General features: G+C 37.5%; 1 protein-coding gene across 11 annotated transcripts in view; it reads right to left on the bottom strand.

The window, feature by feature from the left end:
- Nucleotides 1-18,775, bottom strand: part of ATP2C1 (ATPase secretory pathway Ca2+ transporting 1) — a 152,160-nt gene that overhangs the window by 62,567 nt on the left and 70,818 nt on the right. For all 11 annotated transcript variants that reach the window (XM_008519857.2, XM_070576026.1, XM_008519859.2 and 8 more), the window contains 3 exons: nt 17,025-17,060; nt 13,445-13,506; nt 12,249-12,357 (listed from right to left, as the gene is read on the bottom strand). In XM_008519857.2, the coding sequence (XP_008518079.1) occupies nt 12,249-12,357; nt 13,445-13,506; nt 17,025-17,060 (207 nt within the window). The remainder of the gene's footprint in view (nt 1-12,248; nt 12,358-13,444; nt 13,507-17,024; nt 17,061-18,775) is intronic.

Genomic DNA, 18,775 nt, shown 5'->3' with positions numbered 1-18,775 from the left:
ACAAGAACCATGTAAGAGAGTAAGAATTTTTGTTCAAATCAGGTCTTTCTATAAAAAAGAGGCACATACTTTCAGCACCAACAGCCATCAGCCTTGTCTACCATACAAACTGATGCAGAAGAAAAAGTCTTTGAACCCTTGTCCTTTTGTTCTATGTAGTTATATATTCGTAAAACTCAAATTATCAAAAGTATGTTATCGATGAAATATGTCTAAATCATACAATGAAGCAAACTGCATAGATCTCAACTGCCTGTTGAGCAAGAATATTTTCTAAGTTACAAGTGATTTTCTCTGAATGGTGACTGCAAGAGTTTTCCCAGGAAGCAGTTTTGAGAAAGTGAGAAGAAGGAAGGCATTTCTAAGACAGGTGGTGTCTAATAAATTAGGCAAACCTACTACAGGTTAACAAAGTCACAATTTAATTCATCTGAGAACAAAGATATTAGAGTCATTTATCCACTGCAACCATGAGAGACAGAAAGGTAGGATAAAATGAAGTCAAAGAATCAGCCAGCTCCATGCCTTCAAGCCAAAAGTTTAAACATTAAACCTTCAGAAAAAGCTATTACTCTACAGGGAAACTGATTCTCTGTCTCTTCATTCTTCCTCAGGCACTCTAGCGAAGGTGTAAAATAAGACACAACACAGTTCAAAAATCAGAATATAAATAAGAATCCAGATGCATACATTATCCACAATCTGAATATTTAACACCTACAGAATAAAAATGGTTGAAAAAATTCACAGGATTATTCCTATAAAACATTAGGCAGAAAAAAAGTAAATGCCAAAGTCAAAAAGGTTTCCTGAAAAGCACAAGTGACTGCTTAAAAAAATTACAGCTAATACGGAACTGGCAGCTACAAAAAAGTTCTCAGACTAAAGAGCAGCTTGGGGGCTGGCCCAGTGGCACAGCGGTTAAGTGCGCACGTTCTGCTTTGGCAGCCCAGGGTTCTCCGGTTCGGATCCCAGGTGCAGACACGGCACCGCTTGCCAAGCCATGTTGTTGTAGGCGTCCCACATATAAAGTACAGGAAGATGGGTACAGATGTTAGCTCAGGGCCAGTCTTCCTCAGAAAAAACAGGAGGATTGGCAGCAGTTAGCTCAGGGCTAATCTTCCTCAAAAAAAAAAAAAAGAGCAGCTTGGTATACTGTATGATGCTATGTTAAGTCAATCACCTGTCTAGTCTCAAATTAAAAGCATTTCAGAAATGGATTTCTTTCCCCAGAAAGGAATCTTCAAAAATATTTATCTGCAGCTGCCTGAGCATGATAAAATTTCTTACTTCTGCTCTCAAAAATTAAGATTCCTCTTATGGTTTACTCAAATGAAGGAAAATGTAATTAAGAATTCTTCATGAGCTCTACCTTATTAAAAATCAAAGCCCAACCAACGAAGTGTTATAAACTACTGAAAAGGCTACATGCAATGCCTTTTCCCCCATGGTAAATGCTTGCATGAATTTTTAACTTTCTGACTCAAGTGCACAGATTCAACTTGATCAAGCCGCCAATAATTTAAGGGCCAGGATTTGGTTAACGATGATTTCCACTGTATTTCACTATGACTGTTCAAAGAAACCACATTTCAAAAATGGATCCTACTTTTGCAACAGTCCTTTCCTACCAATACGAAGGAAAATCTTAAAACAAGGACACTAAGTATCACTTCTAACCTGCCTATATTGTCTTTTTAAATTCAGGTGACTTAGTGAGAAAAAGTAGTTCTTTCTCTTCAGCATTTTAAACATGAATAGCATTCCTCAGCTCACACTGCTTTTTAACCAGGGAACTATAAAAATCAGACAACAAACACTAAGCAGATTCAAGCTTATACAATCTAAGAGAACAAACACTCCCAATGCTCTAAATATGGAAGGGTTTTCCGAACTGTATAATGATAAAACTATTACAGAAATATACATCCTTTCCAAAGTCAAACACGAGTAATTACATCAAACAGTTTTTAGTGAATAGGAATGTTTTTAAATTCCACAAATATACCATACATCATCTTCAACATTCTAATCAACTTCTTTCAAAAGCCAATTTAAAATCTCTACATCCTAAAACGTTTGTAAATTGCTTTTTACAAGTCTGTACATAAGTTTAATAATTCAGACACTTTTAAACGTGAAGTTTCAGTGATGACTCATAGTAAGAGGGGGAACAACATACTATAAATCAATTTATCAAATTCAATTACCAGAAAAATACATTGAAGTCAATATAAAAACTTGCAACTCACAAGTGACATCAGTGTCATGGCAGAATGAGCTTTCCCAGTAATCTCTCCCCTCCACCATACAATGAAAAAGATATTCATACTCCAACAGAAGACATAAAAACACAACAGAAAAAATGTCACGAGCCCCACGAAGCCACACAACGCAGGGCAGAGAGGCTGGAGCCCCCCTCGGAGGACGAACAGGGTAAGAGAAAAGTTTGCTCCCTCACCAAAAGACTAGAATCTGGGACTGCGGGCAGCCTCCAAAAGGGAAGGAACAGGGGAGGGGACATCCATTCACAGGAACATCAAAGGTCCCTGAGGGCCGCTGCAGCCTAGGTGAAAGCCCCTACCAAGGTGAAAGTTAACACGGGGGTGACATCATCAAGTCAACACCCCAGGAGAGCAGGTATCGAGGGCAGAGCAAGAAAACCCCAAGAGCATGCAGAAGAAAGTGGCCCCCCCGCCCACCGCCTCCCCCCCACAGCACTGGCTCCAGTGCCTGGGATTCCAGTGGAATACAGAGCGCTCAGAATATGCAGTTCTTGACCCCCATCCAGTGGCAACAGGTGGTAAGTGTGACCAAAAATACCATGATGCGCAATAACAGAGCCACGCCCTCAAGTAGTATCAAGAATTATATTAAATCTCTAGACCAGAGAAAAAAATGACAAGTACCCAGAAGTCACTCCTGATGACACAGACATACGTAATCTAAATGACAGAGAATTCAAAATAGCTATCATCAGAAAAGTCAACAAGGGGCCAGCCCAGTGGTACAGCAGTTAAGTTAGCATGTTCTGCTTCGGGTTCTTCAGTTCATATTCTGGGTACAGACCTACACACCACTTGTCAAGCTATGCTATGGCAGGTGTCTGACATATATATAAAGTAGAGGAAGATGGACACAGATGTTAGTTCAAGGCCAGTCTTCTCCAGTAAAAAGAGGAGGATTGGCAGCAGATGTTAGCTCAGGGCTAATCTTCCTCAAAAAAAAGTGAAAATAAAAAAAATAGAAAATAAAAAAAAATTCAACAAGTTGAAAGAGAATATACAGAAACAATTCAACGAGTTCAGGAGCTACTTCACAAAAGAGATTGAAACTATAAAGAAGAACCAATCAGAAATACTGTAGATGAAAGACACAATGTTGGAGATAAAACAAAATATGGATTCTCTAAATGCTGCAGCAGACACCATAGAGGGGTGTATCACCATAACTGAAGACAGACATGTTAAAATGCTCCAGATAGAGGAGGAGAGACAACTAAGACTAAAAAGAAACAAAGAAATTGTCTGAGAAATATCTGACAATTAGGAAATGCAACGTAAGAATTATAGGTATTCAAGAGAGAGAAGAGAAGGAGAAAGGAGCAGAAAGCTTGTTCAAAGAAATAATAGCAGAGAACTTCCCAAACTCAGGGAAGGAGATGGAAGTCCATGTGGAAAAGGCTACCAATTCTCCTAAATATGTGAATGTAAAAAGACCTACTGCAAGGCCTACAGTAGTGAAACTGGCAAAAGCGAATGACAAAGAAAAAAATACTAAGGGCAGCAAGGCAGAAGAAAATAACCTACAAAGGAACTCCTAGCAGGCTTTTAGCAGATTCCTCTGCAGAAACCTTACAGGCTAGGAGAGACTGGAATGACATATTCAAATCTTTGAAGGACAAAAACTTTCAGCCAAGAATACTCTATCCAGCAAAAATATCCTTCAGATATGACGGAGAAATAAAAACTTCCCCAGATAAACAAAAGCTAAGGGAGTTTGTAGCCACGAGATGCCCCCCTTCCCCACCTTGTGACAAGAAATCCTCAAGAAGGCCCTCATACCTGAAAAAAAAGGGAGAAAGGGGTTACAAAGCACGGAGTAAGGACATAAGTAGGTAGACAAAAATCAGAAAACTATAGTTATCCATCACAAGTTAGCAAATACTCAAGAAGAACATTAAAGATCAGGAGAAAGAAAACACCAAAAACAAAGATAATCTTGTAATTTTAATCACAAACTCACAACACAAGATGGAATAAGACATGAGAAAAACAGCTGAGGAGGGGAAGAGGAAAGGGACTGAATCAGTTTAGTCTAAGGAAATAAGAGGCCATCAGGAAATGGACAACTTACACACGAAATTCTGAATACAAACCTCAGGGGAACCACTAAACAAAAAAGCAGGAGAGAGACACAAATAATAAAAAAGGAGAAAACAAAGAAACATAACATAAAAAACTACATAACTCAATTTGTAGACCAAAATACATAGGACGAGAAACAAAGGAAATGCAGGAGAACTGGAAAACAAGTGATAAAATGGCAGCATTAAGTGTTCATATATCGATAATCAACCTAAAGGTAAATGGGTTGAATTCTCCAATAAAAAGACACAGAGTGTCAAGATGGATTAAAGAACAAGACCCAACAATACGCTGCCTCCAGGAAACACGTCTCAGTTCCAAGGAAACACATCTCAGCTCCAACGAGAAACACAGACTCAGAGTGAAGGGATGGAAGACGATACTCCAAGCTAATGGCAAACAAAAGAAAGAAGGTGTCACAATACTTCTATCAGACAAAGTAGACCTCAAGGTAAGAAAGGTAAAGAGACAATGAGGGGCAGTGTATAATGATTAAAGGGACACTCCACCAACAAGACATAACCTTGTAAATAAATATCTATGCACCCAACAGAGGAGCACCAAAGTACATAAAGAAACTATTAACAAATCTAAAAGAAGACATTAATAGTAACACAGTCAGGGACCTCAACACTCCACTCACATCAATGGATAGATCATCCAGATAGACAATCAATAAGGAAACAGTGGAATTACATGAAAAGCTGGAACAGTTGGACCTAATAGACATATGCAAAACCCTCCATCCAAAAACAGCAAAATACACATTCTTCTCAAGTGTGCACAGCACATTCTCAAGGATAGACCATATGCTGGAAAACAAAGCAAGCCTCAATAAGTTTAAGAAGATTGAAACAATAACAAGCATCTTTTCTGATCACAATGCTATGAAGCTAGAAATTAACTACAAGAAAAAAGTTGAGAAAGGGACAAAGATGTCCAGACTAAACAATATGCTATTGAACCACCAATGGATCACTGATTAAAGCAGAAGTCAAAAAATATCTGGAGACAAATGAAAATGAAAACATACCTTACCAACTCATATGGGATGCAGCAAAAGCCATATTAAGAGGGAAATTCATCACAACACAGGTTCACCTTAACAAACAACAAAAAGCCCAAATAAGCAATCTCAAACTACATCTAATTGAATTAGAAAAAGACGAACAAAGCCCAAAGTCAGCAGAAGGAGAGAAGTAATAAAAATCAGAGCAGAAATAAATGCTATTGAAGCAAAAAAGGCAGCAGAAAGGATCAATGAAACCAAGAGCTGGATCTTTGAGAAGATAAATAAAATTGGCAAACCCCTAGCCAGATTTACAAAAACAAAAAAACAAAAAACCCACAAACTAGTAGGTGGGGACAGCAGAATAAGAAGCTGACTACCACTCTAAGGAATTTTTACTGTTTCTCATTAAAACTTCAGACTCATTAAAACTTTGGACTCCTTAGCACAATCCATTTCCCATAAAAGAAGTGCACAGGCAGTTAGTCTGCCTGGGAAACAGCAGCAAAGTAAAATGCTGGCATGGCTCTGCAGATGGCCAAACCTGCTTAAAAAAACAACTTACAACTCAGGAGTAATGCCACAGAAAATAGTGAAGTAGGGCACCCAAAGAACTTATTCCTCCACTAAAACAATCATAAGCTAGCAAAAACTGAGAGAATCAACTCTGGAATCAAAAACTTAAAGCAACCACAGAGTGCTTAATGAAGAAAAAGGCGACTCAATTTTGGTTAAAAAAAAAAGCATTGTGGCATTCTTGTTTACTGCCTCCTATTCCCTGTTCCTCAGAGAAGCAGCAGTGGCTATGAGGATGGAAGCTTGTGTTTCTGGTACAGCTTACTGGTAGTCAGGGGGCAACATGGACCTCATTCTTTTTTTTTTTTTAAATTGGCACCTGAGCTAACATCTGTTGCCAATCTTCTTTTTTTTTCCTCCTCCTCCTTCTTCTCCCCAAAGCCCCCAGTACATAGTTGTATGTTCTAGTTGCAGGCCCTTCTGTTGTGCTATGTGGGATGCCACCTCAGCATGGCCTAATGAGCAATGACATCTCCACACTCAGGATCTGAACCAGCAAAACCCTTAACTGCCAAAGCGGAGGATGCAAACTTAATCACTTGGCCACAGGGCCAGCCCCTGGACCTCATTCTTAAAATACTACAGTTGTGTACTGACCAGTGTGGCAGTTCACTGAGGGACTGGTACAGAGGCTGACCTTTATTTCACACCCCCACCCCATCCCAGCTAGAGGGACAGAGAAGAGCACAAGCAACAGACACACTCAAAGACTGAGAAGGAAGGCTGAAGTGGAAGTTTCTTGAAGGAATAAGGGCTTGGAAGGGCCACCTTATACACCAGGGAAGACAGAGTGCAAAACGTATGCCCAGAACCAGATGCATGCTCAGAAAAGACCTGAGAGGACTGGGGGTTTGCACCTCTGGCAGATCTGTGGGTTTGGTGCAAGCAGGAGGTGAAAGTGAAAGCAACATTGTAGGGAGCCTAGCTCAGTGTTGAAGAAGTGCCCCAGCTCAGAGACAAACTGCAAAGACCAGGAGAGTGGCATTTATTTTTTTCCTTTCTGGCTCCAGATGGATAAGGCTGAATGCTGAAAAAATGAAAAAGAAACTTCAGTGACCACACACAACAAGGAATACAATCTTTGCAAAAATAATTTCGAAAAGTCACTAAACAGAATGGACCACTGCAGCCCTCAACAACCAAAAACAACAAATCCTGAGAAAAGGCAGAATCTGATGTACAGAATCATGACATCATAATATTCAAAACACCCAGTTTTCAACAAAAAATTACAAAAAATACAGAGAAACAAGAAAGTACAACCCATTCATAGGAAAAAATTAACTGATAGAAACTGTCCCTGAGAAAGACCAGACATTGAACCTAGTAGAAAGACTTTAAATCAACTGTCAAATACAATCAATGAACTGAAGGAAACCATGGATGAAGAACCAAAGAAAATCAGGGAAGGAATTAATGAACAAAAAGAGGGTATCAATACAGAGAAAGAAATTATAAAAAGGAAACAAATAGAAATCCTGATGCTGAAAAGCACAATAACTGAAATGAAAAGTTCACTAGAAGGGTTCAATAGGAGATCTGAACAAGGAAGAAAAAAAGTGAGAAAACTTGAAGACAGGATGATTGAAATTAACCACTCTGAAGGGTAGAGTAAAAAGAGAATGAAGAAAAGTGAACAGTGCCTAGTACCTGTGGAGTACCACAGAAAATACTAATATAAGCATTGTGAGAGTCTCAGAAGAAAAAAAAATAGAAATGGGCAGAAAGAATATCTGAAGAGATAATGGATGAAAACTTCCCAAATTTAATCAAAGTCATGAATCTATACATAAAGAAGCTCAATAATTTCCAAATAGGATAAACTCAGACATTTACAGTGAGACATTATAATCAAACTGCTGAAAGACGAAGAGACAGAATCTTGAAGCAACTCATCACATAAAAGGGATCCTCAATAAGAACAGCAGCCATTTCTTATCAGAAACCATGGAGCATAGGACCAGTATAATGACATATTTAAAATGCTGAAAGAAAAAAAAATGTCAGAGAATTCTATATCCAGCAAAAATATTTTTCATACATGAAGGAAAAATTAAGAGATTCCCATTTAAACAAAAGCTAAGAGAATTCATTGCTGATGGAAATGCTGAAAGAGTCTTTTGAGCTGAAATAAAAGGAGTAGAACGTAACTCAAAGCTATATGAAGAAATGAAGAATTTCAGTAAAGGTAAATACATAGGTATATATAAGTGCCTGCATTATTGTATTTTGAGTTTGTAACTCCTCTGTTTTTTCTATATGACTTAAAAAACAAATATATAAAATACTCATAAATCTATGTTAATAGGCATACAATGTATAAAGATATAATTTGTGACAACAACATGAAGGTAGTGGGAAAAGTGAGCTGTACAGGAGCCAAGTTTTGGTATGCTATTGAAGTAAAGCTGGTAGCAATTCAAACTGCACTATTATAAATTTAGGATGTTAACTGTAATCCTTACCATAACCACTAAGAAAATAAATAAAAGATACAGAGAAAAGGGAATTGAGGAGGTAATCAAAGAAAACTTTAAAAAAAGAAAATCAAACACAAAAAAGGAGAGATTGGAGGAATTGAGGAACATAAAATATATAACACATAGAGAAAACAAATAGCAAAATGGCAGAGAAAGTCCTTCTCTACCATTAATCACTTTAAATGTGAACAGATTTACAATTGTGATATATGCATATAACGGAATACTATTTGGCAATAAAAAGCAATGAAGTACTGATACATACTACAAATAGATAAACCTTGAAAACATTGTTAACTGAAAGAAGCCAGACACAAAAGATTACATAGTATATAATGTCACTTATACAAAATGTCCACAATAGGCACATGGATACAGAGAGAGCAGGCAGATTCCTGCCTGCTAGCCTGTAGGGCAGGGGAAAAGAGGTCACGTTTAGTGACCACTAAAACGTGAGAGCTTTCTTTTCAGAATGCTAAGAACATTCTACAATTAGACTCTGGTGATGGTTGCACAATTCTGAATATACCAAAAACCAGTGAATGGTACATTTTAAATGTGTAAATTGTTTGGAATGTAAATTATATTTCAATAAAGCTGTTTCTTTAAAAAGATATTTTTATATGTGGTGGATGGGCCGGCACTTTTGGCAGGGACTAAGAGCTAGTTAGGAATGCAGACTCTCAGCCTCACCCCAGGCATGCCAAAACAGAATCCACATGATTACTCTGCGCATTAAAAGTTAGCATACATTGCCCTAAGGCAACTCTATGTCACAGTGAAAAAACTGTGGCCTGCAAATAGTAAGAGGCTTGCCTGAGCTCACATGGTCCATTCATTCATAAGCAGACACGTTTTACTCTTTGAATCACAGTTGTTTGCAAGATGGTTTCTCCTAGGAGAAAGGGCACAAACTGTGTCTTTTTTACTTCCGAGCCCTGAAGCCTGGTATGGTGCTCTATACATGGTACTCAAATATTTACTGAATGGCTAAAATGACTTCTAAGACAGACTGATTTCCAAAGAGAGGAATTACATTTTGCCTAAATTAGTTTCATCACCAAAATAACCAAATTTAAAATATCACTACATGCTTATATTCTAACAAATGTTTGAAAAGATTCCTTTTTGAAAAAACATAGTAAACCAAATCAGAATCTGAGTTTTGCCAGAATATCAAGTTTTTCACTGAGTAAATGGAAAATATATTTTGTAACTCGGGAGGTTAGAAAGCTCTAACACAGAAAGATAGCTCCACTAATGGAGCTACTTAACACAGAGGAAGATGCTTGCTAGTGGTTCTTAACAAGAGTGGGCACAAATGTGAGCCTTAAAGAAGGGAAAAGAATGCCTAAGTGAGGTTTCAGAGAGACTGTCTCTAACTTCTTCAGTTGGTAGGTAGCCAAAGTAGATCTGTGCTTGTTCAACCACACCGATCATTATCTTTGGTTTTTACTCTCTGAGAACTAAGGAACAGGAAGGAACAACCCTAAAGACACCAAAAACTACTCACTGAGGCAACTACTATCCTTTAACAAAGTACATGGATCGTGAGGTAAAAAGGCTCACTCTGTAATGCCAACTGGCTTGTTCTAAGTTTGGACTTCTGAGCCTGGCCCCAGTAGACCTTGACTTCCAGTGGAGATAATCTTTCTGCCCAGATTTAAATGGTCTGATAATCTAGCATCATAAAAATGGCTAATTCTTGGCTCTCACCAAATAAGTGGTAGTTCTCTAAAGGAAGTTTGATACATTTAGAAAATTACTATATCAAAATTCGGTTAAAAAAAAAAAGATGGTGCTTGTACTCAATGTCTACATCTTGAAGAGATTCACAGAATGACATGGACTAACCCTAAGCACATGAGCCACAAAAGAAAGTGTCAATGGGATTAATCATTTAGAACTCCAAGTGAAAGAAAATCTTGCTAGATTTCAGGCAACGTTTTGGGCTTAGTTAGAAAGTTATAGCTGAGAGAGGTAAAATATTTTCAACAGACAAAAGAAATTCTCTCTTCCTCTGACTCTTACATTGTTTTCTCTTTCAAAGAATTCTTGTTCAAACATTGCTCTAGACTTTACCTGGAACAATATGGAAAATATTCTGTGTTTCCAAAAAGGCAAAATGTACTGTTATGCAGCTACACAGTCTATAAGACTGCTTCACCTAAAGTCACTGCCTGACTATATACTGGCTGCCACCATTAGCTGGCCAATGGTGCCTGTTCTCAAATACTATTAAAGTGAAAATAAAAATCCTCAAGAAAAAAACTGGAAAACATGTCCATAGCTCAAGTCCTCTAAGTTTTTACTATCTCAGCTGCACTAGTGACTCTAAACTAGTAAGGTCACTGCCACCAACACATATTGGCTCACTCCTTGGCTATGAAAAACTAACTCAGGCAAGAAAACAAAATAAAGAATTCCTTAAGTTGTCAATATTAATAGTCTTTAAAAAGTGTTTACAAATGACAGTCTCAGGCTGCTATGGACTGAATTGTGTCCCCCTAAAATTCATGTTGAAGCCCTAATCTCCAATATGATGGTAATCAGAGATGGGGCCTTGGGAAGCCATTAAGGTTAGATAAGGTCATGTGGGTGAGGCCTTTATAATGAGATTACTGGCTTCATAAGAAGAGGAAGAGAGATCACTCTCTCTGCTATATGAGACACAGGAAGAAGGCTGCAAGCTAAGAGAGCCCTCACCAGAAACCAAACTCTGCAGATCCTGACTGTGGACTTCCCAGGCCCCAGAACTGTAAGACATAAATGTCTGTTGTTTAAGCCACTCAGTCTATGCTATTTTATTATAGCAGCCGGAGCTGACTTAAGACACAGTCTATGAACATATAATAACAGAAAAAAGTTCTACAGCAGTCAAGTTACTGAACGTGATGAAAGGATACTACTGAAGGCCCAGACAAGATTTACAGCCAAAATCTGAACCACTGAAATTTATGACAGGAACCCTAGAGTTGCAGCATGACAATGTTAAAATGGCAACCTTGGCCTTGGGCCAAATCCACAAGAAGAGAACTATACCGCAGAAGTCCAGGGCCTTGTTTTTTCTAAAGTGAAATCCAAATGCTTTGTTTGTGAGAAATTAATAATATCCCAAGGCTAACTGAGGAATTTTCTGTTTCCCTTACGTCCTAATCAAGAGTATATTTTAGGCAGGTACATCAAATGACCAGCTCGCCTTACAAAATCATCCAGTACTCCAATAAGCCAATTTAATTCTAAAAAGCTAGCAGCTTCTGTGTCCAGAAGAGAAATCAAGCTTATCAGCCTTATTATGTCTCAAGTCAGTATATTTAAATCTAGAGGCAGCACGAAATCTTTTAGGAAAGTTACCTCAATCTACTGTCAAAGTAGTTGCACAAGCTTGCTCAAGGTACCAGGTAGCAGGTAAAACGAATAGGATAGGAAAGTGATAGAGAAATCAAAGATGTTCAACTATACATGTAAAATTGGATTAACTAGAACAAAATCAACCTAATTACAGCACTGCAGAATAAAACAACCTAATTAAGTGTCTGAAAAGTTAACAAGTAGGGGGAAAACAAGAACTAAATAAAATACTTCACAAAGCATATGCTTCTAATTTTTATAGCATCAAGCTTTAAAAGGTCAAAAATTTCCTTACTGAACTCAGAGTAAATCTTCAATATATATTTGCTGAGTGAATAAAATATACACTAGTCCAATACTCTGACAAATTTTTTCCTATTAGCACGTGAACTTTGAGAAAATTAATTCTACCTGGTCTGCAGTATTTTGTTATAGTATCCAAACAGATTAAGACACCAAACTTACCTCAAACAAGCGTAAGTCAGCAGGAACTCTGTCCCCAACAGAAAGGCAAACTGTATCACCTGGAACCAAGTCTCGTGCAAGCGTATGTTCCAATTTTCCTTCACGCACACTGTAACACGAAACAGAAACAACCACGGCTGAGAAAAGAAAGCCATGCCACTTATTTAACAAAATTCTTTCCAGTGGGGTTGCCTGAGGGAAAATATATTGCATTCTTACACTTCTTTTTTTTTTTTTTTTTTTTAATGATAATTGTAATAATAGATTTTACTTTTTCCTTTTTCTCCTCAAAGCCCCCCGGTACATAGTTGTGTATTCTTCGTTGTGGGTTCTTCTAGTTGTGGCATGTGGGACGCTGCCTCAGCGTGGCCTGATGAGCAGTGCCATGTCCGCGCCCAGGATTCGAACTAACGAAACACTGGGCCGCCTGCAGCGGAGCGCGCGAACTCAACCACTCGGCCACGGGGCCAGCCCCTGCATTCTTACACTTCTAAGGAGATAAGTCAAATATAAGAATGAAGAAAAGGATTATTTTTGTGGTCTTGGTAACTAAGAAGCTCAGATGACAAAACAGCGTTGGAAAAACTGACCAGTTGTTCAGAGGTAAAATGTGAAGACTTGAAGCACCGTTTTGAATCATCTGCGTCTGTGCGACTGTGCAACACTGCACCGACAACAGAGCCTGGCACAGTCATACACAAAACAATTTCTCTTGAGTAAATCCACATCTCAAGAATCTCAAAATCAGGGGCCGGCTCCGTGGCCGAGTGGTTAAGTTCACAAGCTCCACTGCGGCGGCCCAGGGTTCGGATCCTGGGCGCGGACATGGCACCCCTCGTCAGGCCACGTTGAGGTGGCGTCCCACATGCCACAACTAGAAGGACCTGCAACTAAGATACACAACTATGTACAGTGGGGGTTTGGGAAATAAAGCAGAAAAAAAAAAAAAAAAGATTGGCAACAGTTGTTAGCCTAGGTGCTAATCTTAAAAAAGAAATAAAAAACAAAAAAGAATCTCAAAATCAGAACTTTAAACAGTACAACTTACCACACTAAATAGAGTATTAATTTTTCATGTCAGATTAATGGTTTCTACCTTATGTTTAGACAAATCTGGGGCCACAATGTATTTTGTACTAGTCATATTCATTTCTGTTTTTAAGAGTAGAAATTCGTATCAGAAACAAGGATCATACCAATGGCATTCTGGTGGCATAAGTTTACTCAGTTCTTCAAGAGATTTTTCTGAACGATATTCCTATTTAAAAAGAAAAGGCACAAACATAAAGAAATGCAAATACATATGCTCCTATAAATATATTCCGTGTTAGAGTTAAATATTGATCTCAATCATTATTTAAAAATTTCCCCCAATTCTTACCTTTTCCTTTACTTACACTTACATTTCTATACATAAAAGCTTGTCCCTTATTAAATAATGTTAAATTATAGTGACCAAACAATTTGATAATTAAATATTCCCAATTTCACATTTTAATATTCAATGTGCAACCTAAGGTCACATTATTTATAATAAAATGAAGAAAATTGATTCGTGTGTCCAAAGGGTACATAATTTTCAGTCATTAAAAGTAAAGATCAGGGGCCAGCCCAGTGACACAGTGGTTAAGTTCGCACACTCCACTTCGGCAGCCCGGGTTTTGCCAGTTCAGATCCCAGGCATGGAACCTATGTACCACTTATCAAGCCCTGCTGTGGCAGGCATCCCACATATAAAAATAGAGGAAGATGAGCACGATTGTTAGGTCAGGGCCAACCTTCCCCAGGAAAAAAAAAAAAGAGGAGGATTGGCAGGGGGTGTTAGCTCACAGCTAATCTTTCTAAAAAAAAGAAAAATAAGATAATTTTCACTTAGTGTTTAATGATCAAAGAAGTCAAAGACAATTAATAGCAGGCAACATTTGCTTTGAGGACTTAAGCCCATGCTAAATGCAAAGGTTTTATGGCGTAAGTTTGCTTGGAAAGAACAGACATTAAACAGAGAGTTTACTAACACAGAGATGTGGTTGGCCTTACCTTGATGGACACCTTTCCCATCACCCTGAACTACCCAAAAAGGGAAATTCTAAAGAGCCCTAACTCTGTCATGCTCCAGCCTTCTTCCATCCATATAATCATAGCTAAGGGTCAGAGACAGCTTCACTCACTATTTAGTCCATGTCTCCATGGGGCAGTTTTGCTTCACGAAACATGACCTATTTTTGTCTCATGTCTGCACTAAAATCTTTTGATCTAAGGTTAAAAAGGGAAAAGAGGGAGTAGTGGAAGTGTAAGTTGGAAAGTGTTTTAAAATGACTGCAGTGCTAATACTAATCAAAATTTCACACTCACAATCTTTTTCAGACAAAATGCAAAGCCATTTAAGAATAACTTAGAACTAAATCAGTCTTTACTTAAGCGAGAGGAACAAATGTGAGAGTAAGGTAAATCTATAAATAGAAAAATTACAAGACATCCCTTCCCCAAACATACCAAGGACATTAAGGAATTCGGAAGTTTTGGTTAGAAAACATTCACCAAACCTAGATGCTAGTAATAAATGACACAGAAGCTGCCCAATCTTTACCTCCCTCTCCAGACTTCTTAGCCTTTACTTCCTACAACTACAAAGGTGCTTCTACATCAAAATGAGCATTTAACACACCACCAAAAACCTGACAGCATCACTAATGAACGCCTAAAAGTTATGTTTTAAATTTACTGTAAGGTGGTATCAATATATGACTATCTAGAACAATTAGCTATTTTCATGTCTGCGAAGGTACATAATTGGATGACAAATGGACACTAGAATGAGATAGGGAAAATAAAGGCACATAGAAATATGAAAAGAATATAAAAAGCACTCTTCTCCTAAAACACAGGTAAAAACAGAAATACTAAATAATGATAAAGCACTAAAAATTTCTGATAGATTTTTTGTAGAGTTTTTTGACAAAGCATTATGGTAAGTTCAACTGATAGTAAATAGGATCTTTTTTACAAGTTTTTAATTGCAGTTTATAGACTGTTTTGTTGGTTTCATAGGCACACTTGGGGAAAAGGCTCACCTCTGTACAAGAAACCAGACCTAGCAATCTGAAACTGGGCTTTTCACAAATGTTTTGATTCTTTCTTGAGTTTTCCATCAAATGAACCTCTTACAAAGATATTTAGCAGATGGTTTCAGCCACTGCATGTAAAGTGTTTAACATACTGTCTTTGTGTAAAATTCCACATTGATTATGTTAAAATTGCAATTTTGTGGGTTTTTTTGAGGGAAGGGGCTCCCTATTTACCAAAAAACAAGCTACTAAGGTGTTCCATACACAGTGATAATATTGCAGGAATCCTTCTGAAGAAAGTTACTCCACACATCTGTCGCATTATTAAAGATGCAAGAGGGTTCTGGTTCCTGGTCCAGTGGGTCATACCACTCAAATGGCTGAATGAATGGCTGCCTTGAATGATGCCCAGCCTGGAATGACCTCTGCTAGACTAACCAGCTCTGCCTCCCCTAGGGTAATTTTTATCAGTTCTAAGCAAGAGGATTCCCTAGAAATAGGATCCCTGACAGTCTACTGATGGAGCTCACAAACTTGCTGCAGAAGTCTGATTCCAACCAGCTTTTCTACACTGGCTTACTATAAAACTAACAACTTACTAAGTTAGTGATTACCATAGGAGGCCTGGATAATAACAGGAAATACCCAAAGAATAAATCATAGCTATGTAAATAACTACACTAACTTAAAATACAGTCTTAAGGTTCAAAACAACATGAATTTTAGGATCACGTGACATATTAAATTTTTCCCTAAAACTAGAATAATCTTTCTACACTCTTATTAATCATGCTTTAAAACTTTTAACTAATAAAATGAGACCTGCCACATTGTTCTAAAATCCTAACATTATCTCGACATTATTCACATTAATTTCTTTTTTTAAAGATTTTATTTTTTTCCTTTTTTTCCCCAAAGCCCCCCGGTACATAGTTGTATATTCTTCGTTGTGGGTCCCTCTAGTTGTCGCATGCAGGATGCCGCCTCAGTGTGGTCTGACGAGCAGTGCCATGTCCACACCCAGGATTCGAACCAACGAAACACTGGGCCGCCTGCAGCGGAGTGCGCGAACTTAACCACTCGGCCACGGGGCCAGCCCCTCACATTAATTTTTAAAAGAGGTTCCTTTTCATATGTTTTATTTATTATTTCAATGTTTTTGCTGAACAGGGAGCTTGATCCAGATCACAACATGCCTTCTGTGAAGAATGAGAAATTTAAACCCTGGCCCAATATTTTTATGGTGATGGATGGCAACTAAACTTTTAGTGGTGAACACTATGGAGTCTATACAGAAGTTCAAATATAATGATGTACACCTGAAATTTACATAATGTTATAAATCAATGTTACCTCAATAAAAAACAAAAAACCCTACCCAACTTTTTAATTGCAAAAATTTTTAAACTATGGCTGGATTTTATTTCTATTACATGTACTATGCTGTTCATTTCCATCTGCTTCGATTATCTTTAACATCATCAAATAAAAAACTAGATTTTCTTCACATCACTACCTAAATCAGTCAAGTGAGTTCCACAGACTTCCAATAGCGCTGTCTTTCTGAAATTATTTCGAAAACAAAGAATAAATTGTTGACTGACATTACCATCCCCCAATAACTATAGATTTTGCCATAAACCACCTTAATTTTTTTAAGCAATTAACTACAATACTATTAATATGTTGGCAAAACAGGCTCCCTACTCACCTGGACAAAGGCAACTGTAACGACGATAAGTATTGCCTACACAAAACAAAGAAACAACCTTTAAATCAGACATGGTAACTTCAGAAATAACTGTTAATCGTGTTTTATTTTTCTGACTCTATCTGCAGTCCCAAGATACCAGGCACTAAGCATTGAGATGAGCTGGGGTAAAAATCACAACTTTGCCTTGAGGCCTGTTGGGGAAGAAAGCTACAGCTGACAGTGGCTTGCCTCCCCTGGGACAGCTTCTCAACCTTTATCTCAGGATCCCTTTATGTACTTACAACCTGAAGACCAGCTTTTGTTTATGTGGGTTCTATCTACCAATTTTATCACATTAAATCCTTTTTCAATTACTCAGTTTTAATTTCTACTTTACTAATTCATCTAAAACAATAATAAACCCTTACATGTTAAATATAGCATTTTTTATGAAAAACATATCCCCCCCAAAAAAACTGTGAGCAAAGTGGTAGTGTTTTCAATTTTTCTATCTTTAATGTCTGCCTTCAGAGAAAGCTGGATTCGCATATCTGTTTCTGCATTCAACCCATTGCAATATGTTGATTATGGCGAAGTATATGAAGAAAATCCAGCCTCATACAGATATTGCTGGAAAAGGGAAGAGTACTTTAAAAGCTTTTTCAGATGATTGTGGATCTTCTTTTTAGCTGTTACATCCAAATTAGACAAGTGTTAGTTACTTAAAAGCAATTTGCAAGGTAGACTCTAAAATTCTATCAATGAACTTCTCATAATCTGTTATATTAAAATCCACTGAACTATCTTGCACTTTGAATAGATCTTATAATCACTAAAAATTTTGTAACATAACACTGACCATTTAGAAAATATTGATTCACTTGGTTATTCAAATCTTTCAAATGTTGATACATTTCCTAATAGAAAAAATCACGTTCATTAAAATCACTACTGATCTCATTAGAATAAAGTCTTAAATACTGGTAAAATATCCAGCACATAGTAATGCATAAAAATTGTGCAAAATTATAATTATCACATGAAAGCTTGAATTTTATCTTTGGCAACAAAATCTGTCAGTTGCTTTTCTTGGAGTGATAGGCTCATTTCACACACTTTCAAAAAAGCAGCATGCCAGTTATCTAGGTCTTAACTGTAGTTCGTCAGTCGCTCTTTCAAGTAAAAGGCTGGTTCAGCTCACCACAACTGCCTTTCCTTCAAAAACCATCATACTTCAACATACAAAAGTCCTTTACGCATACTTCCTATTTCATTACGCAGAATATTAAAAAGATATGCACTCAAGGGTCAAAACTCGATAAAATTAATTTTCACTGTTTTATCAAAAATATTCCTAAGACAAATCATGAAAGAAAACAATGATTACCAGTACAGTTTGTGCCTTTATTTTGATTTGAGCCAAGGCTCTAACAGTTTTACCCACCACTGCTTTTGTGCCATTTATGCAAATGTCTATAGCAAAAAGACAAATAATATTCTAGTATTAAGAAAACAGTTTTGACCTCGTAGCTCCCTGAAAGGGTCTCAGAGACTCCTGGGAGTCTGAAGCAAGAGTTCGAGAATTGCAGCTCTACATTCATATCTACTGTGTTCTTACGCATAACACACTTGCTTTAATCAATGCTTGTACTTGTTATAAATTTTTATTCTACAGTGAAAGAGGGGGCAAGAAAAAAAGGAGGAAACTTTCAATGAAAGCTAGAATAACCTAGCTGGAAAAAATCAAAATCTCACACAGTAAGTACAGT

This window comes from Equus przewalskii, chromosome 15 (genome assembly GCF_037783145.1).
Source record: "Equus przewalskii isolate Varuska chromosome 15, EquPr2, whole genome shotgun sequence".
NCBI lineage: Eukaryota > Metazoa > Chordata > Mammalia > Perissodactyla > Equidae > Equus > Equus przewalskii.
Note: the sequence above shows the minus strand (reverse complement) of the source record. Positions and strands in the feature narration are given on the sequence as shown.